We start from the raw sequence: 22,388 nt of genomic DNA, 5'->3' as shown, positions 1-22,388 counted from the left end.
TTATTTATTTTTGTTATAATATATTAATTTATTTTTTAATTATAAATAACTACCAGTAGACGAAAAGACCAATATGCCCTCACATGCTATGCACATGTTGTCATTTAACTGAGTTTTTCTAACCCAGTTAGCGTAAAGGACATAACTTGTAGAAAAAAAAAGTTTAAAGTACACCGCCTGCAAGGAAACTTAGAAAAGGACACGAACCGGTTTTTGGCTATTTTTAAAGGACAAAATTTGTAATTCTGTCTTAATTTTATTTATTAAATTAATCTCAGTCATTTATTTTTGTTGTCCTTTATATTTTAACTTTACCTTTAGTTTTGAATTTGCAATTAAAGCCCTTGTTACCAAGCGGTTTATTCAATGTATTTTTCAAGCCATATATGTAGATATCATCAATGTCATTAGACTTTACAAATTCTTTGAATGCATTCATGATCCATATATACTCGTCATCACAAACAGATCCCAAAGATTGTTTTGATGGATCTTAAATTCCCACAGTTCCTATTTAACAACCCTGCTATGAAAACATAAGTCATCCATAAGGGTTTTTTAAATCCAGACTTGACATGGCCATACATGAATAAGCAAAAGAATCTGCTCACACATCTTATAAGTTTAATGTTACAATGGATTGCTTGATCAGTTTTTTTTTATAATGACCATGAAATTAACAATTTGGAATCCTAACATGTGAGTTTAGTTCAAAGAGCTGATAGTCGTTGTAAGTTTGAAGTTAATGCATTTAAGACAAGAGTCAAGATTGAGTAGTTCGAGAAAAATAAGGGTTATTAAGGCTTTGGGGTATATCTTAACGTCCAAGGCGTTAAAGCTGATTTGGTTAAGGCTAACGAGTAGAACATCACTCTTTTCATGAGTTAACGAGCGTTGAAGACAAGATGAATTAAAATGTTAACTGACTTTAAAAACTTCTACACTCACACACAATAATTTAAGAACTGTTTTATATAAAATTTGATGGGGTTAAATGGGGTTAAACCGTTTACTTTAGATGAGATGGATTAAAAAAGAGAGAAAATGGGTGATGTGACTTCTACGTGGAGTTAAGAAGCATTAATATATACCTCATGGCCTAAGCAGAGGTATGCGTTCAATAAACATAAATGAGTTCCTTGTCTGCGTTCATATAACTTAACTAAAAAACACATATATTTCTAAAATATGTTAAAAAAACTCTCACATCTGTCTCATATTCGATTAAATAATACTTATTTATTTTATTATATTATATATATATTTTTCATTTTTTTACTCACAACCACTCACAAATAAAATAATAAAAATTATAAGGGTGAATCGTGCATTACAAACTTTAAACAAAACATAAACTTAAGTGTATATATAATACATATATGACATAGTAGTGTATTCGTAAAATCATAGTAGGTTATTCATATTAATAACTTACGCTTATACCTAAAGGTTTGGCTAAAATGGTTCATCAATAACTCGCCGGTAACGAAGGAAATTTCCAATGTTTGATGGTCATGGACATGTGATTTGATTTGTTGCGCTCGACGACATCAGTTGTGAATGTATCTGGCATGCCCGTCAAAACCAGGTTTTCTAGTTGCGGTTGTTGCAGTAATGTAGTTGGAATACGTTGTAGTTTCTCACAACATCTAATCTCTAGATGTTTAAGGCTTTGCATTGATCCTTCTTTAACAACCCAACTCTCCAACACCTTCAGCATCCACATTTTCAACACTTTAAGCCTACTAAACCCTCCTTTTATACAAACCATTTCTTTCCCTATGTAGGATTGTCCCAAGAGCCGAAGAACTGTTAAGCAGGGAAGTTGGCCTAATGTTTTCATGGGGTCATCCTTTATCAACGAGATTGACAATGTCAAAACCTTAAGTGTCGTTGGGAATTCGTTGTAGTCAGGCAGCTTTTCTAAACTCCCCAACAAGTTTAGGTGAGAAAGCTGGCCTAGTTTCGACATGGATCTGAACACGAGTTTTGAAGGGTGTCCTAAATTGTCTTTGGATCGCAGCCTTAAAGATCGTAAATCACTTAATTCAGCGATCCAATTCATTAGATCTTCCTGGTTGGAGGTTAGAAAGAAAGTAATTCCCAATTCCCTAAGGTAATTAAGCTTATCCAAACCATCTTTTAACGAATGCGGTTGCATATTTAGGCGCATTTCATTAAGGTGGAGATGTTGGAGTCTCTTCAGCTTCCAAATAGTACATGGTAGCTCATCTATGCATGTGTGCTTCAGATCCAAGGTTTCCAAATGGGTGAGTTCACCAACTGATGGAGGGAGACCATCCAAATATGTCGATCTTAGACCTAAGTACCTCAAGTTGCATAAATTACCAATATTTTCAGGCAAAAATGGTTTATATACGCCCTCTAAGTCAAGCACCCGTAATAACCCAAAACCATCATTAACAATATTTTCTAGAAAATTTCTGATTCTACTAGCTTGCATATAATCTGGTTGTCGATGGTTAAATGAAGTGTACGACCGCAGGTTTTTAAACGAAGAACTCTTAGACAGTGAATTCTTATGGAAAGACATTTCAATTCTTAATTGTTTTCTGCTTACCTGTTCCGTCTTTGGACTTTCATACTCGACCATCCTGCGAACATATAGAGACGGAACCTCTTCACCGTTAATCAAGTTACGATACGTGTGAAAAAGATTGGTTTCTTTGGCTTTCAGCGAGAGATAATCATGAAGAACACCAAGCACGAAACATCGTCTCGGGCTATTGTCAGACCTCAGTTTTGATATTTGAATCATGTTTCGGTTAACTAATTCTTCAAAATAAGTTTGTGCAATATCTTCTAGTAACACTTCTTTGGAATTATGTGTCACAAAGCCTTCAGCAAGCCACAACCGCAGTAACCTCCTTACTGGAATGTCATATTCTTTAGGAAATAGCACCAAATAAAGCAGGCATACCTTCAAATTGTCACTCAAGTCATTGTAGCAAAGAGACACTACATCATAGTGAAGAAATTCAACCAAGCGCGGGTAAATTAAAACAAAGCATTGCGATGGTCCCTGCGGATGCTAACGCAATGTGATTTCTGCCCAGTGCTCTGAATGTCAAAGTGAAGAAATTCAACCAAGCGCGGGTAAACGGCGGGAGTAACTATGACTCTCTTAAGGTAGCCAAATGCCTCGTCATCTAATTAGTGACGCGCATGAATGGATTAACGATGATTGAGTAGTGGCGTTGATAGCCGAAAGACAAGGGTACATGCACCGATCAGCCGGTGTCCCGATGATTGAGTGCTATGTGCCTTATGTCCAAGGCTTGATGCAAAACTACTATCGAGCCGGGGGTCTCACCGGAAGCAGCCTCTCTATCCTTATGGGGTAGAGGTAAGGCTGTCTACATCTTACCCTCCTCAGACCCTACTATAGCTTTGCTATTGGTGGGATATACTGAGTACGATGATGATGATGATGATGATGATGATGAGACACTACATCATAGAGTTTTGCATACAAGAGAATATCCGAGACCAGCGACTTATTTCCGTCATTGAGAATAGACCGGCAAGCAGGACTATATTCAGGGGTAGACCCTTGCAGCTCATCAAAACTGCTTGCTTTGATTCATCTGAAACCAGATCCCAATTTTTTTCTCTACCAACTTTCTCTTTAAACATTTTCCAGCTATCATCGTCACCTAGATGCATCATACAATGCGAAAATAAGCCGCCCTCTGTAGTTTCCATTTCAATTTTTTGTGAAGAAGTCAAGACCAGCTTGCTTCCATTCTTTACATCTGGAAATGCTTCTTTTATATTTTCCAAGATACTAAAACTATTTGCACCATCTAAAATGATCAAGTACGTCTTGTCTTTGAGGTACTCCGAGACCTTTAACTTCAACGCTTCAACATCATCCTTATTAGAGGCTTTATCAGTCATGATATCCATCCCTTTCAAAAGCTTTAGCAAGATGTCTTTTGTGGTATAGTCTCCCAACATCGAAACCCAAAAACGGAATTGAAAATGCCGTTTTACATCTCTATTTTTGTAGATTGTGCGAGCAAGAGTAGTCTTACCGATGCCTCTTTGACCAACAATCAAAACAACATGTTCGTAGTCGTTTGTGAGCCGGTTCATCAGAGTGTCCACATCTTCTTTCAACCCAAATATGCCCATTTCTTCTTCTTGTAACAAAAGCTTGACATTTGTTTCGTTTGCTGAAACCGTTCTTTGATACCAACGATCTGCATCACTTGTTCATCACACGAGTAACTAAAACTCACATGATCTGTTACTCGTGTTTCGAAACTCTTATTGCCTTCATTTAGAACCTGTATGGTAAGAGTACTTTCGGGGCGTTTTAGCTTCATTAGTGTTCCCTTTATCTTGTAGTGGATCTTTATACAAGAGTTCAAGTTGTCCATGAGGAAAATATGGTTTGCTAAGAAGCCGAATACCTTCTTACGGCGGACAACATTGAGAGCGAACTTCTCGATCTGATCCTCAACCATATAATCATCCTCAAGACACCAATCCTGCAGGCTAATCTCCTTTGTAGATATCATGATCAGGTTTCTCATGGAGTCTAGTGAGTTCATAATCTCTTGCACTTGATAGACTAAGAGTTTGTTTTGGGTTAATGATTGGCCTCTCAGCATATCAGTTACCTTTTGTAACACCACTGACACTACTGCATCTACTGCCATTGATCAATATCAGCTCTCTTCTCTCTTTTCTAGTATTTAATATTTATGACTGGATACCATAAAATATGTAATGGCAATAAAAATATATATATATATATATATATATATATATATATATATATATATATAATGCTGCTATATGTAAATGTAAATACGCTTGTTTTGTTTGTCGGCCCATTCAGCCTACAATCATCATCTAGTAGATTTGATGATTGATGAGAAATTAAGAAGAAAGTTGTGTTTTGTAAATGGAAATGTCCTGAATGTTTCCAAGAACTTAAGTGTTGGATAGCAATTGTCAATTTATGAAGTTACAAGTAAGTTGCGATTTTTGTTGACCAGGCTATTAAAAGCAATTTGGAGGAAGTTCACTTGTGTACGACACTTTTATCATTATTATTATTATTATTATTATTATTACCATATTTTTTTTAGCACCAAGAAAAAGTTTGGAAGTTTATCTATCTAAAAAATAGTTATTACATCAAACTAGAGACAAATAGACAATAAGCTGCATCGCTAACTCTTTCTAAATTGCAATATAATCTTTTAAAAACTACATCGATTGATCTTCGAGTAATAATATTACTATGCATTGAATGACCCGTCGAAACTCGGCTAAGTAACTCTACAGCTTCAGATGCTAGAAAACCAAAAGTGTCAAAAGCAAAAAGTATAAATACATTTTGGTTGTCAAGACATGTCTTTTAATGTTTAGTAACCTTACATAAAGCATCTTTTAAAGCAGCTTGATCGACTATGAAATCACTACTCCCTAAGCCCATAAGAGGAGAAATCCCCGTTAAATCCACACACACACGGTTTTCCTCCTATCCATCCAAACACCAAAATGTCATTCGGTCGAAGAGTTGATCTCAATCCAACGGGCCCGTCAAGTAATTCACAGGTGCTTCGTTCTTAACAGAACTTCCGGGCCGCCTGAATATGTTAGAGCGTACATCCCTACCCAGATCATGTTGTTACTTGAATCCAGGGAGCTCCCCACGTGCTCCCCATACGAGTCTAAACACACCATGTAACAAACAAAGCATTTCTCATCAACCGAGAATAGAGAAATCATGAGACGATACTTAAGGATAGTATGATACTCCATTGGAGACATATGTTGTCACAACTCATCTGTAGGATAGAAAGAAGAAAATCTTGAGTATATGATACTCGTAGACACAAAAAACGTCTTTTTGTCTAAATGTTATATCTAAATGCACGTGTCTTCATGTCGTGAACAATTTTATGCATGTTGAGATTTAGGAGGACGGTCTCCTTTATCTACATTTATGCTTATAATTACTATTACTCTTATTATTACCATTATATTAAATTTTTTTTATCTTTATTATTATTGTTTTATAATAACTATTATTATTTATCTATTGTCATTATGGAAAACACTATAAAATAGTAACCAAGTTTTAAGTTTGTACCAATTAAGTCACTCATATTTTGTTTTGTCTTAGTCAGGTCACTTAACCTTTTAGTTTGTCTCAATTAGGTCACTTAAAATTCAATTTGTGTTCTAAAACGAGAAAGACAATTACTATATCATCTTAAGTGATATATTTACTGATAAAACATAAAATACTGTTGGTTTTAATGACATTTAAGTTATTTATGAACATATAATATGAAGGTAAAAAAGACAATATTAGAACATTTGTTGAAAGTTGAGTGAACTAATTAAATGAGTTAAAATTGAAAGTCGAGTGACCTGATTGAGACACATTGAAAGTTGAGTGACCTAACTGAGAAAAAATTAAAAGTTGAGTAACCTAATTAAGACAAAATAAAATACAAATGACTTATTTGAAATAAAATTGAAACTTAGTTACTATTTTACAAAATTGTCTCCATTATCATCATGGTCGCCATTAGAAACACTAGTTAGCGACTAATGGTTTCACTCAATTCCAAACAAGCATAAGTTAAGCCATCACAACCAAAACCCAACATTTATTATTCTTACCACAAATAACCAAATAAAATTTGCAAAGACTAGGAAACTAAAGCGCAAAATCTAGAAGTTAACTCGAATCCTTTGGTAGATAGAGATTTCAGAAATGCTTCTAAAATCTCGTAATTCCACAAATGTCCCCTCTCAAACTCATCTTCACGCTTAGTTTCAAACTCAAACGTTGCGTCCCGACTAGTTTGGTGTCCATCTCTGAGTCCCAGCTTGTTTGGTGTCCAACCTTTGAGTCTTGGCTAGTTTATTGTTCAATCTCATAATCCCGACTAGTTTGAAATTTAGTTTGGTATTTTATTAATATAATTAATTTAAATCATTAATATTTTGTAATTTTTAATATATAAAGTTTTATAAAATTCTAAATACATTGTTGAGACGTGTTTATTTTAATCTAGGTGTCGACTTAAAATTTACTCAAAACCGAGTTGGGTCTAATTTATATTCAATGTTTCGATCTAAATTTTACATGACTTGATTTAGAGTAAAATTTTGGTCGATCAATAGATAAAAATCTTTGGAATTTGTTTTATACAAGAAGCTTCATTTAAGGTACGAAGAAATTGATTGTCGGTGTAGTTAAACATATTTTAAAGTTTAAACAGGGAAAGGTCATGGAAAATTCGGAGAACTAAAGTACAAGGTAACACAAAACTCAAATGAAATTGAAAAGGACTTAGGAGGAAGTTCATAGGAAAGTTACGACACGCATTTAAGAATGCATTCGTATAAGGCATGTCTTATACCAATACCAAGTTAGTTATCCAGACATCAGATAAGACATATACGTTCAGTATAGGCCTATATAAATCGTATAGGTTTGAAATTACGTCAGATTGTGTCGGGCATGTGTCAGTTTATCTCTATGACTAGTATAGCTCTATACAAGCTGTGAACCCCAACGTAACTTGTATAGGGCTATTATCCTTGTACAGAAACAAATGTCTTTTTTAAATACTTAATTAAAACATGTAATATAATAAATACACAATGTTTAATAAATAACATTCAACATGGTTAGAGGTAAATTATGGTTTAAGATTTTTAGAGGTAATATATACTTTTTTGTTAGAAAAAGTATTTTATGGGTAATTTCTTTACCTATTTTTGTCTTGTATCACTTGATTATTTATTTTCATATTCTCATACATCTTCAATTTTATATTTTGCATTTTGTATTTCTAATTCAACTTAATTTAATGTGTTTTTGTATATACCTAATTATTTTTTAAGTGTCAAATGAGATGCTGTTGTAATTTTAAATTATGGGTAAAATTAAAATACAAAGTATAACAAAAATAAGAAGAGTGAGAAGAAATATAATCCATTGATCTTAAATTTGGATGTTGGAGATTAATTTAAAAAAAATTGATGAAAATGGCATGAATGTAATAACCCACTTACGATGATTTTCTCTCTACACATGCAAGACACATGTCAATTCATCCATCATTTTAAAACGTCTATAACTTTTTCATACGACATTTTTATTTTTTTTAGAAATGTTTTTTACCATAATAACAAACATTTTTTATCTTTAATATGAATATCATATTGTTATATAAAAAAAGTTGGTGGTTTCGATTGTGTTATTTGGTTTTCCATTGTGTTTTTTAATTGGGTTTTTCTATGCATTATGTTATAGATTTTAGTCATTGTGTTTTTCAATTGATACTCATATTAAATATAAAAAAACAAAGATTACGTCTTTGTGTCTTTCGTTCGTCATTGTGTCTTTGTGCTCAACATTTGTCTTTATACTTATTTTTGTGTTTTAGTCATTGTACTCAATATTCACTTAATTTGAGAAAAATAGTATTGTGTTCATTGTGTATTAAGTTCAAGTCATTGTGTAATATGTAGATTCCATTGTGTTTTATGTTTCAGGTCATTGTGTTATTTACGTTTCAGGCCATTGTGTTGTTATATGTATTTATTATTGTGTTTTATGTTTCGGATTATTGTGGAATATGTATTCATCATTGTGTTTTATGTATTAGATAATTTGTTGTTATTTTTCACTATATTTACATATTATTACACAACGTGTTATTAGTATTTAAAAAAAATGATCACTTGAAAGACACAATGACAAAAAAAGCACATTGACAAACAAAAAGACACATTTACGTCATTGTACAATGACGTAATTTTTTTTATTTTTATATAACAATATCATACTCATATTAAAGATAAAAAACGCTTGTTATTATGGTGATGTTTATTTTAAAAAAAATATCATATGAAAAAGTTACAGACGTTTAAAAATGATGGGGGAATTAACATGCGACTTGCATGTGGAGAGAGAAAATGTGTACTATTATTTTTATATATTTTTTCTTTTGGTCTCTACTTGACACATGTCAATTAATTATGGTTTCTCACAATTTTCATTTTTGTTGGTCTTTGTAAAATAAATCATCCCTTTAAATTATTACCTTATATTTCTTATATTTTAGTATTCATCGTACACCGTTTTTTTAATGTATTTAGTATTACGAGTAATGTTATTATAACTATTATTATCTATTTTCTATGTTTTCCTAGCGGTGCAACATCTCAAATCTTTTAAGAATAATATTTAATATATATTTAATTATGCTCGAAAAGTTTACTAGAGTTAGTAGAGAAATAATAAAATAATAAAGGTGGAAGGTTAAGTAAGGTAATTATATGGAATTAAACATGGACCGAAAAGAAAAGATGGGCCTTAGGTCCATGGACGTAAGGGAGTATAAATACTCCTTAAACCATAATCCTTTCCATTTCCATCTATCTCTACACCATAGCCTACACCTTAAAAAACACACACTTAAGCCAAACACTCTCTACTCTACTATATTCAACGATCCGAGACCAACCGAAGGTAAGAAATGATTTATCTCAGTTGTACCAATACATTAATACCCGACACCGCAGCCCCGGGATACCGTAAATCGTTTGGATCTAGATCTAGCTTTGTTCGGGTGCTTAATCAACCAAAAACGAGCTTAAGGACCACCTTAGCTTAGGTCTGGACACCCCGAAGCTACCTAGACTATAAACGATCAAACCCCGATCAACCATGATGGTTAACAGCGGCTGACGGCGTCGGAATCGAAGAAAAACCTCAAAAACGCGTAAAAAGAAAGCTGACCTGCACGTTGAGTCGAGTCGTATAAGTTTAAGCAGCCATATAAGTTTAAGCGGACCTATAATTATGTTCAACGTGTAATTGTGTCAAGCGTATAATATAGACCGTATAAGTGAGGGTGGCGTATATGTATGTGGCGTATATGTATGTAGCGCATATGTATACGACACACACACACACACATATATATCTCTCTGTGTGTGTTATGCGTATATGTATGAAGCGCATATGTATAGGGTGTATACGTATATAGCGTGTATGCATATGGCCGTGTATGTATAGGTAACTCATAAGCAAGTGCATGCCGTATATGTATGGACTTATACACCGAAAACAACTTATGCGTTGTAAACTTATACGCTAGAGTGATTTCCAAAATAAACGAAAGATAAACAACGTATAAATACGTAAACGATAGACATGGACTTGTATGAAATACAAAATAATTAATAATGAAAGATAACATTTAAAATGAAGATTTGAATGGATTAAATAATTGAACTTCGGTTTTCTGATGAGGTTTTTAGTAAAGACTTATTAATGAAAATAATAGTATGGGATAGCTAGAAGTAGTTAATTGATACGATGATTAATACACAGTTAGCCGTGCACAACTCAAGAAGGGCATACCAGTAAATTCAAAAAGGAATCGCTTGCAGGTGAGTTTCTAGCCCCATTTCCTTATTATGTTTTCGGGGCTGTGTGCATACTCGATGTGAATAGTTAATACACTTACCTTAAATGGTAATTGTATGCCATATATGATATGTGTAATAGTTATCAATGCTTGTCGGTACGTAAACGATCTTCGGATATTGCACGTATCGCCAAGGAACGTAAGTGTTAGAATATGTAATTGTGTATAAAGTATGTATGAATGATAAGCAGGGTATGTATGAAATGAAAGTATGGAAAGAAGGGTACCAGACCTAATAATATCCGAGGATGGAGGGTACCGGACCCTAATAATATCCGAGAATGGAGGGTACCAGACCCTAATAATATCCGAGGTATGTAGGGTGAAATGCTCTTTATAGTGAAAGAATAGTTATGGACGTACCGTGTATGTTAAAGAAATAAAGTATGAAATAATGAACGTATATATATATATGGAAGAATGATAAACAGGTCAAGTATGTAATACGTACATTCGGGCACGTGTATATGTATGTAAGCAGGTTATTTGATTAACTTGAACTTAATTTGCGTAGCTAACTTTTAGTATGCACGCATGCAAAGAGAATGAAGCAGCTGGTTTGAGAGAGGGGCACATGACATGATTTGAAGGGACTGACATCCAATGAAGATTTGTCATGATGTTTTAATAAGATATTTTAAGTCATGTTTTAAAGACAAGTTATAAATGTTTCGTAATGGATATATGGTTGAAGTTTTATTATTCCGCGAAAGTTTTAATTAATTATGATATTTAGAACTGTGTTTATGAGTAAATCCAACGCCAATGTAGGGCATCGGGAACGGGGCCTTACAAGCGGGTTAGAGGTCTAGCATTGAAATTTCATGTCTTTGTTATAAAATATTATATATATAGTTTAGAGCTAGGTTTCTCGTTAGAGGTACGGTTTGCCTACTACCTTTCATCACTATACCCTATTAATAGCTTTACTATTGATAAGAATTTTTACTGGATATGATTATTATGTTATTATCTTTAATTAGTTTATAAATGCTATTATTAAAAGACGTTTGAGATGTTAAAAAAATAAAAGACGTTTGAAAAAAAAACTACTATAAAAATATAGTTGCTACGAACACTTTGTAATAGTTCATACGTGATAATCAATCAATGACTAAGCTAACAACAAACTATATAATAGTTTATCGTCTTGTTCTTTGTTTAAACTATTGAAAATTAAATGTAATTGTGTTGGGGAATTTTGGTAATTTATGAAAAGCTTATTCGCCATGGGTTGTATAGCGAATGAGACCGTATGATTTGTACCTCATTCGTTATGAATATTAACTAATAAGAAGTAATGTATGAAGGCCATTCGCTAGTTTGTTTAGCGATTTGCGTAACGAATGAAATGCTCATTCGTTATGCATGTATAACGAATGAGTCATCGCCTATATTTACCCTTGTAAATTGTGGTTTAATTATCAATTCTTATTATTATTAGTTTTGCCTCGTTACTATGCCGAAATTGTCTCTCGCTACACACACTAAACGCACAGTTCAATTTAAATAATAGTTCACTCAATCATATCACAAGACTAGATCCGAAAATATTATTCCGTCATGGATAATCAAGCTCAAGCTCTCTTAAGCTTTCTCACAAACATGTATTCTAAACATATTGATAACCAAAACATGTTGTAAAGATACATAAACATAAATATGAATAGTGTTTGCCAATGTTGGCCCATACGAATTAAACCGTTGAATCAAACAAATAAACAAACAAACACGAGATATTTGGGTTACAACCCTTGACTTTTTTCAAATAACCAAACGAACTTAACAAATGAACTTCACAAACAAACTTAGCAAACTTACATGGAGAAGAGACTCCTCTTGACACACAAAAAACAATAACCTATACCCCTAGTTATAGTCTTACTAAACTTTCCCTCCAAGCCAATTACTAAACTTCCTCTCCAAGGGAAAACCTTTTCTAAACCTATCAAAATTCAATTAAGTAAAATAAAACATAACATATAAGCCCTCAACTTTAATAATAATTCCAGATTAACCTTCATTCACCCCTTTAATCTTGAATTGTTCTTCTTCTTGCTTTTGTTTTTTTCTTTTCAACTAATTATAATATTACTGCTTCCTCGGTTCTCTAAACTTAGCATTCGTTCTTTCCGTGCTTAACTTTGAAGCCATATTACTATTTTCTTTCTCAAATCGCTTCTTTTTATCAACTCCTTCTTGACCAACAATTTCACGAACTCCAAACAAATCATTTGGGATCGTTCCAAACCGAATATCCTTCACTTTCTTAATCGGTTTCACATCATAACTTTCACACTTTTCATCTTCAAAGTTGTTAGGATTACAACATAGCTGAAGCTTGTTGTTGTACATCCTATTCAGATTTCTCTTAACCTTCATCAAGAATCTCTATTTACAATCATGTAGCCTCAATATCCCATTGGCTATTTCAATCTTACATCCTTCTTCATCCAACTGACCAAAACTAGGCATATAGAAAACAATACAAAACGTTTTCTTTTCATCAGTATTACTTACCACAGTTACATTACCTTTACCTTTGAATTCGATCTCGGATCCATCACCAAACTTCACTTGACCTGAAACTTGTTCATCTAAGGTAGTAAAAAACTGTTTTTATTTTCTGGCATATGATGACTTGCCCTATCGTCTAAGTACCACGTTCCTTCATTCTTTTCATCCTTTTCAAACACACCAGGGATAACCCTTTTCTCTATTTAAACTTACTTTCTTTATTGAACAAACTGCCAAGAACAAAGTAGGATCAATATCATCTTCTTTGTTTGTCAAATTCACTTCTTTTGTCCCTTTGCTCGGTTCTTTACATTCATTTGAGTAGTGCCCAATCTTATCACAGTTGTAGCACGTTATGTACTTCCTAATGTCTTGCCATTCTTCGGGCTCTTTTTTCGGTATTCACCCCGTTCATCATTCTCACATTCACCATTCCATGTTGGATTCCCTTTTCCTCATCCATTGTATCTTCTATAACCTCTGCCACGCCCGCGGTAGCTTTTAACTTTCTTTTCGGTTTGGGTGAACATGAGTTGACTTTGGGATGAACTTCCATTCACATTCTTGAACTTGTTTCGTTCTTTATATGCTTTTATACGTCCAACCACATCTTCAAACGCCATTGTTTCGATGTTTGTGAGTAGCTCCATCGAAGAAACAACAGGCATAGAGTTCAAGAATTTTCTAACCAAAACCTCTTCTTCAAGTACTGTTCCCAAGTTCTTGTACTTTAACTTTACTTCACCCAACTTAGTTGCATAATCATCATTACTTTTGATCTCCCTCATCTTCAATCCATCTAACTCGGTTCTTAGCATTTGAACACGAGCTTTCTGAGTTCTTTCCGCACCATGATAGTAAACTCTTAGTGCTTCCAAAACATCTTTCGGTTATGAATACTTGGCCATTTGGAGCATCACATCTTCTGGTAAGGTTTGGAAGATAACTCCTAAGTCCTTAAACTTCTTTCTTTTTTTCAATTCATGCCCCCCTTTTCCTTATCAATCGCATCTTGCAAACCATTCGCATTGAAAATAATTTTTACCATAACTGATCATGCTGTGTAGTTGGTTGAAGTTAACTTTGGTGACTGCAAAACAAAACTACCTATTAATTCTTTCGTTGTTCCTAAGCTCCCTTTTCTTATCACCGACCATGACTCGATGATAAAACTCAAAAACACTAAAAAAAGCAATAATATTGCTTTTGGTCTTCCTAGTGATAGATAAACACATAAACTGGGTATGGTTTGACTTTGTGTGTTGTACAAGAAAAAACACAATCCATGTTAATTAATTAAACAATATCAATGGCAAAGGAAACAATGGTATATTGATTATTGATGTATGTTTGGCGGCTAAAAACAAACAAAAAAACCTTTCTGTGGTGATTTTCAATAATCCCCTAAAAATATTATCACTTATTTAAATTCTTGGTCAACAAAAAGAATAAAAGGAAACAACCGCTTCAATTTGTGGTGTAATGAGTGTAATTGTTTCTTCAGATCTAACAATTCTTGCTTCCAGCTTATGAACAAACTTAATGGAAAAACCTCTTAACCGAACAAAGCATTCGAAGATAAATAACACCAAACTTTATGTGAATCCGATCCGTAGCTCTGATACCAATTAATGGTTCACACGAATCAAACAATTAAATCATACGAACACGGGATATTGATGTGACAACCCTCGACTCTTTTCATATAACCAAACAAGCTTAAAAAACTTACAAGGAGAAGAGACTCATATTGACACACAAAAAACAATAACTAGACCCTTATTTATAGTCTTACTAAACTTGCTCTCAAACCAATTACTAAACTTCCTCTCTAAGGAAAAACCTTTCTAAACCTATTAAAATTTAATTGAGTAAAATAAAACATAACATATAACCCTCAACTTTAATAATAATTTAAGATTAACATTCAGACAAAACACATCAACTTCTAAACATGTGGTCCAAACCAAAAGTCCCAAAAAAAAGTACAAGAAAAACATTGCGATTGTTGTATATAATCTCCAAATTACTATATTTTATTTTAATTATTAGTTCAATTAGCTATTTATTATGTTATCTTCTGTTTTTAGGTATATTCCACAAATGTTCCACGTATCTTACCTTTTCCCGTATTGCCATAACTTGCAGAATGTCATCAGCTCGTCTCCATCATTAACGTCGTCACGTCAAAAACCCAAACCGTTGTTTGGCAGCCCGTATTTCTCGAGAAATGGATATTGCTCTCCCTAGCATCATTTAGGCCATCAATGTTGCTCAACCCCAAACTACCTAGAACACCATCAACCCATCCTACAACTTCAAGGAATTCATTAGTGCTAAACCACAATGTTATTATGGATGGCAATGGGTCGGGTTTGGTACGGTTTATGTATTCCCAAACCCATACCCGATTATTATAGCCCGTATCAAACATGTCGGGTTTTTATCAGGTAATTACCCGTTGGGTTTCGGGTTTCCTATCGGGTATTGTCCAAAAAAACCCGTCAGGTATACCCGACCAAATCTCGTCATAGCTAATCAATTACAAACAATGATTGCCATAAAAGGAAAATGTTTCAAATAATTGACATAACCAAGTTTCCACAAATAAGTATTTCACAAAAGTTCCATGAAAGGAAAACACAATCCAACAAAAAAAAAGTAGCATGCTAGCTACTATAAAAAAATTCAAGGTGTAACTTCATTCATCCTTTGGGCTTTATGTGCTCTCATTCCTTCATACTCTTTTCCTATAATTAATTAAAAAAAATATATTTGTGAGTACACTTATACAAGTACAGTATTAAAAAAGTCAAATCTAAAATTTAGAACATAAATTAAATATTTACCTCATCATCATCATCATCATCATCATCATAGTCATACTCAACTGTTTGACAATATGCTTCAGTTTCTTTTGAACAAGTTGCTATGTTTATCAAAATATACAAATTAATTAATATATAAAAGTTTAAAAATTACTATAAATCTAAGGAAATGAGTTACCTCTTATTTCAATTAGCAACCAACTTTGAGCACACATCAACGCTTCCAAGGTACTTGGATGAAGGCGATTACGACGAGGACTTACCAATTTACCACTTGTGCTAAAAGAAGACTCGGAAGCAACAGTTGTTATTGGGATTGCTGATATATCTCGAGCTATCCTTTGTGGGTACTTCAAGATCCATTTGTTTTCCTCCAAACTAGAATATCAAGATCCATGCTTGGTGGGTAAACTTTCTCTTCAAGATAATGATCAAGCTCCAATATAATGCCTCCTATGATATTCAAATTCAAGTTTTAAGTGTAAGTATAACAATTGAAAAAATATATACATATACAATAATACAAAATGTGATAAAAAAGTAATACCCAATGTGTTTTCTTCAACCACATATGATGAATAATCATCAAACAATCCACTTTCACTCTTATCGTTATTTGAAGTTGACTTTGTATAATCATGGTTCTTTGCTTTCTCACAACCTTTTGTTTTATAGTCTTCAAATATTTCATATATAAAGTTTTTGTGCTTCTCAATTTCAGCTTCCGCGCCTTCCTTAGAACCATAGAGTTTTGGAAAAGAAAACTTCATAATTTTAAACTTGTAACGGGGATCTAAAATGGCCGCCACTCCCATAAACCCATGAATAATTGACAAATATTTCTCATACTTTATAATCATCTTATTGGCCATCTCTTTTATCACTTTCTCATCATTTCGGCTCCATTTGTCTAGCACAAATTTTATATCATATACAGATTTGAAATATATATTTGCCGTGGGATATTTTGTGCCAGAAAACAACTCAGTCACTTCATGAAACACTTTCAACTTTTCAAAAATATTGTTAGCTAACTCCCTCTTTCTCAGATGGCAAACTGTTATATTGAGTTTCACGTTGCTTAAGACGTTTGAAAACATCCTTGTAGATACCAGCAATGCTCAACATCAAGTATGTTGAATTCCAACGGGTTTTGCAATCAAGACACAACTTTTTTGATGATGAAATTGCTAAATGACGACTTGCAGCTTCAAACTTTTCAACTCGTTTAGGTGTTGCTGTCAAAAAACTAACACTATCCCTAATCCTCTCTATCCCATTAGCAATAATAGACAACCCGTCTTGGAAAATTAAATTCAGAATGTGCGCACAACATCGCATCTGAAATAACCCCCCCCCAAATAAGATCACTCAAAGATAGTTTGTCTAGTAAGTTAATCAACAAATCATTTGTTGTGCAGCTATCAACCGTTATTGTTGATACTTTTCTATCTATATTCCAATCACATAAAGACTCGTATAAAACATTAGCAAGAACTTCAGCAGTATGAGGACAAGGAACATAAATGAACCTAGTTAACCAAAGTGTAAATTTTAAACATTAATTATCAACTAGTTGACCAAAGTATAGAAATAAATACACCATTGTACCTCATTATTCGACTTTGCATCTCCCAATTATCGTCGATGAAATGAGTAGTAATCGCCATAAGACCTTTCTTTTGATTGCTTGATGTCCACATGCCCATGGTAATTGCGACTCTACTTGCATTCTTCTCCAAAATCCTTTAATAAATATATGTTAGTATAAACATAACATAATAATTATTTCAATAAAAAATGACATAATTACAGAAATTGCCATTTATGTTTATATCAAAGTTCAGTGGTTGTCCTTTATCTTTAAAAGTAACATAATTTGTACTTTATGTTTCGAAATATTACATTGTTTGTCCTTTTGGCCTAACCCAGTTAGTTTTTCTCGTTATGTTAGGTCATGTGCGTTGCATATGAGGGCAAATTCGTCAATTTACATATTTAATTATAAACATTTAAATAAACAAAAAAACAAATTAAATTACCACCACCAGTCACATAAATAATCTTTTCTCTTCTTTCTCTGTCACTACACCACCACCACCACACTGTCAACACCACCACCACATCCCACCTCTCTTCAACTTACCATTACCAGTTGTCTTGTTACCTACCCACCCCCTTCTCTCTCTCTCTACCAGCGCCACCATTAACCACCACTTCTTCACCTGCCACCGCCGCCCCTACTTTCCATCACAAGACACTACCACTTGTCAACACCATCGCTACGCTACCACAACCCTCATCTACAACCACCACCATATTTTCAATGTATTTCAGCAACACACCTACCAATGTCCCCATCCCCAAATCTAAACCCTAATTTCCCAATTTCCTAAATAGATTTCTGTAAGACAACCCTTATTTTACCCATCCCTAAATCTAAACTCTTTCCGATTTAGCACTGGTCGCACCGATTGTTAAGCTATAATAAGTTCCCGAGACTGCCGATGAAGAAGACGAAGTAGCACTCTCGGTTCCGTTAGCCAGCGACGTTTGGTTGGTTCTAGCTGGCCGGCGGGGAGGTGTAGTGAGAGCAGATCAAGTAGATCGGAGGGGAAAAAAGGTGTGAAGAGAGGGAGAGAGAGGACGATAAGGAGAAAAGAAAACATATTGTACGGTGGAGGAGGAACGGCCGGACAGCAAGTGGCGGAGGGTTGTGGTGTTGTGTTTCCGACCGGTAATGATGGGTGGTTGGTGGTGTGCTCTGGTTGAAAGAGGTGGGATGTGGTGGTGGTGTTGACAGTGTGGTGGTGGTAATTTAATTTGTTTTTTTATTTAAATGTTTTTAATTAAATTGGTAATTGACAAATTTGCCCTCATGTGCAACGCACATGACTTAACTTAACGAGAAAAACTAACCGGGTTAGGCCAAAATGACAAACAATGTACCATTTCAAAACGTAAAGTACAAATTATGTTACTTTTAAAGATAAATGATAACCACTGAAATTTGGTACAAACATCAAGGAAAATTTCTGTAATTCTGTCTAAAAAATATACATACCTCATTGTCTTCTGTTTTTCATAATCAAAAATCTTTATTATGTCACTTTTAAGGGTATTTCACGAAGGAACCTTAAAAAAAGGTTGAAGACCCCTCACAAACTTTCTAAACCTATGGTGCTCGACAATAGAAAGTGGATACTCATGCACAACTACCATCTCAACGAGATCTTTTCTTGACTTATCACCATCAAAATTATAACAAGAGATATCTGAAGGACCTGATGTGTTTGTTTGACCGGTAGATAACACTTGTTGGCGTATGTCCTTATTTTTTTGTTTAATGCATTTATTCATATGTGAATGTAAATGGTTCGTTCCATTTGTCCTCTTCACTCCTAATTTGGTTTTGCAATAATTGCACTCCGCCTTTTGCTCGCCATTGACCACCATCTTTGTGAAATGTTGCCATGCTGGTGAAGTTAATTTTCTTTTTCTCCCGACGGCTTCTTCACCTTCTTTATGAGTTTGCTGATCTTGTTCTTGAGATTGATTTGTGCTTGTTTGTTGATTGTCTTGCATGTGTTGATTACTATCATCATTTGTTTGTGTAGAACTACCACAACCTATAATTTCTTCCCCATCCATATCTGATGCAACTGCAACTCGCAGACTATATTAGATGATATTATCAGCCCACCACTAAAATTATATTATTAGATCAAACTTAAACTTTCAAAATCCAAACATAGTCATTACTTTGAATATAAACAATGTGTTAAAAAAATAATAAAAACAAAAAAGTGAACAGATGAAGAAAAAAAAAATTAAACTAGGGATAGATGAATACTATATATGTACAACAAAAGAAAAGCTAAAACAACTAAAAAAGTGAACACTAATTTGTTCTGCATGATAGAAGCCTTGAATAATTACTGATTTCAAATAATCAACTATATGTAGATACAATATTAGAAACCATGAACCATTGCATAAGGTATTAACCAAACAACAATATTGAATATGTATTGATGTCTCAACATACCGAACACCGAAGTTTGCTTGTATGTTTGATGTGTGATGGCTGATTGTGTGGAGGAAGTCGTCAAGAAGAAGAGAGAAAATAAATAGGAGGTTGGATGAGTGGAGTATTGGACGTCGGCGACCGTTGTTTGCCGTTTATGTTTAAAAACACAAAAAATCTTGGGCCATGAATTTTGATAGACACACAGAACTCACAGAAGGTTGGAGGCTGGAGCGTGAGTTTTGAGAGAGATAATGGAAACTCAAAAGTCTTCCTTTTTTATTAATTTGAATAATTATGGTAATTACTAATTTTAATATAAGTAATTACACAACTTACGTATTTATATAAATATATATATATATATATATATATATATAAATATCTGTATAAAATACATATATATATAAAATAATGCCGGGTATATAATCGGGTAAACGGGTAAATGTTATCGGGTAATCGGGAATTTTGGAAATCCCAAACTCGTCCCAAACCCGCGAAAAATTTCAAAACTAATACCAAACTTGTCCCAAACCCTAATGGGTCGGGTATTACCCATCCCAATTATGTCGGGTTTCGGGTTTACCCATTGGGTTCGGGTTTCACTGCCATCCCTAAATTTTATGTTGGGGGCGGAGGATACAACCAAGCTTCTCAGGTGATTTGTAAACATGGAAAATGTTTTTTTATCCATTATGAATGCTCTGAGACTAAGAAGACTAGCATTGCCTCAAGCGTCTTTGACAATAGGGCTTTGACTTGGTGGAATGGGGTGAAGAATACTCAAGGATTCGATGTTGCTATGGCTATACGATGGGACGATCTAAAGGCTCTCATGCGTAAATAATTTTACCATAAGCATGAACTTCAAAGAGTTGAAACCGAGTTTTGGAAACTCAAACAAGACAACGGTGACAACTCAAGCTATTCTAACCATTTTCATGAGTTGAGTTTGCTAGTTCCCCATATGGTTAACCCACTTGAAAGGGCCATTGACAAGTACATTTATGGCTATCCTATGAGCATTCAGGATGTTGTGCTCAGTCGTAATCCCAAATCCATTAGTGATGCCATTGGCCGTGATGCTACCCTTTTCGAAAATCACGTTAAGGTTAGGACCTTGACACGAAAGGATGCTAAGAAACCTGTCGAGAATGCTGCGACCGAACCTACCAAGGTGGTCAAGGCTAAATCTTCTTCAAACTCACTCATTCCAATAACCACCACAACAACTACACAAAGAAGAGAAAGAACTATGTTGTTACCAAGCTCAAACTACTCAAGCTCCGCCCCAGAAACCTTACTTAGGTCCTTACCCCGTTTTCAACATTTGTCAATGCCATCATCCTATCAGTCTCTAATGACGTCAATGTACTCATTGTGGTCGTTTCGGTCATTCCGTAATGAATTTCATGATCTTATGCGAGCCCCAACACAATGCCTCCAAGCCTCCTCGTTTTCCTTATGCTTATGCTACCCTCTTATGCTCAGCTCATTGCCTATCCTTCCTTACCATGCATGCCTTCTATAACTATGGTTACCCTAGTCATATTCGCAACGTTTGTCTTAGACTCATGTTTTGTGACATCCCACATCGGTTGTGGAGGAGAACTAAGCCTTCTTTATATGGAGGTGGATACCTTCCCCATCATAACACATTTTGGGCGCTTAATGGTAGTTGATGAGAGAAGAACTCCACAGTTAAGCGTGTTCAGGTGAAGTAGTATCAGGATGGGTGACTTCCTAAGAAGTCTTCACATGGGCAACTAAAAGCAAATCCGTTAGGCAATGGTGGTACGTCCCGGCCAAAACAGACAGTATTATGGTGTGGCGGTAGCTAGGCTGTTACAGATAACTTGTAAGGCCTTGAGCCCGGTGCCCTACACTGGACGTTTGATTTACTCATAAAAATAGCTCTAATTAACAGGGTAAATTAAAAATTTTCGCTGAAACATAAAAGTCAACCATTTATTACATAACTTAAATTTAAACAAATATTAAAACATGTCTTTACGTTCAATACATCATACAAAATTATAACTTCCATTCTTCATATGCCAGCTTCTTTATTCTTCTACCATGTGTCCATCTTCTAACCAACCGTTTCATTCTACTCACCTACGTGCATACTAAAAGTCAACTAGGCTGAGTGAGTTCTAGTTAATCAGAGAAAATACATTGCATTTACATACTTATATATATACATACATGGAGGTACATATTGCATACTTAACCTGTTTATCTTTCATACATACATACATACATACATACATACATACATACATACATACATACATACATACATACATACATACATACATACATACATACATACATACATATACTGTAACACCCTTGGCAAACACACCATCGTCCCACTCTTAGGCTATCCCACATCGGCCGTGGACAAGAGAGATCCTTGGTTCGTAAGTAATGTCCTGTCTCTTAACATCACCAACGCGTTTTGGGCTTAGTTGGCTGTGGAGCACATGAAAACTCCACGGTTAAGCGCGC

General features: G+C 34.4%; 1 protein-coding gene and 1 pseudogene across 2 annotated transcripts; both read right to left on the bottom strand.

Annotated features, from left to right (window-relative positions):
* Nucleotides 1–1,280: 1,280 nt before the first annotated feature.
* On the bottom strand, nucleotides 1,281–4,769 carry LOC143599785 (putative disease resistance RPP13-like protein 2; annotated as a pseudogene). Its single transcript, XR_013147415.1, has 2 exons — nucleotides 3,471–4,769; nucleotides 1,281–2,979 (listed from the first exon to the last, which is right to left on the bottom strand). The product of XR_013147415.1 is annotated as a putative disease resistance RPP13-like protein 2 (transcript).
* Nucleotides 4,770–16,873: 12,104 nt separating this feature from the next.
* On the bottom strand, nucleotides 16,874–19,498 carry LOC143541463 (zinc finger BED domain-containing protein RICESLEEPER 1-like). The gene is made up of 5 exons (XM_077034495.1): nucleotides 18,983–19,498; nucleotides 18,912–18,922; nucleotides 17,459–17,593; nucleotides 17,292–17,379; nucleotides 16,874–17,188 (listed from the first exon to the last, which is right to left on the bottom strand). Exons 1-5 carry the CDS (start codon nucleotides 19,496–19,498, stop codon nucleotides 16,874–16,876), a joined length of 1,065 nt encoding a protein of 354 aa, XP_076890610.1.
* Between the last annotated feature and the right edge of the window lie 2,890 nt (nucleotides 19,499–22,388).

Source organism: Bidens hawaiensis, unplaced genomic scaffold (genome assembly GCF_021521415.1).
Source record: "Bidens hawaiensis isolate Kalapana, Puna unplaced genomic scaffold, B.hawaiensis_p1.1 tig00000001_1, whole genome shotgun sequence".
Lineage (NCBI taxonomy): Eukaryota > Viridiplantae > Streptophyta > Magnoliopsida > Asterales > Asteraceae > Bidens > Bidens hawaiensis.
This window is presented reverse-complemented; position numbering and strand designations above follow the sequence as displayed.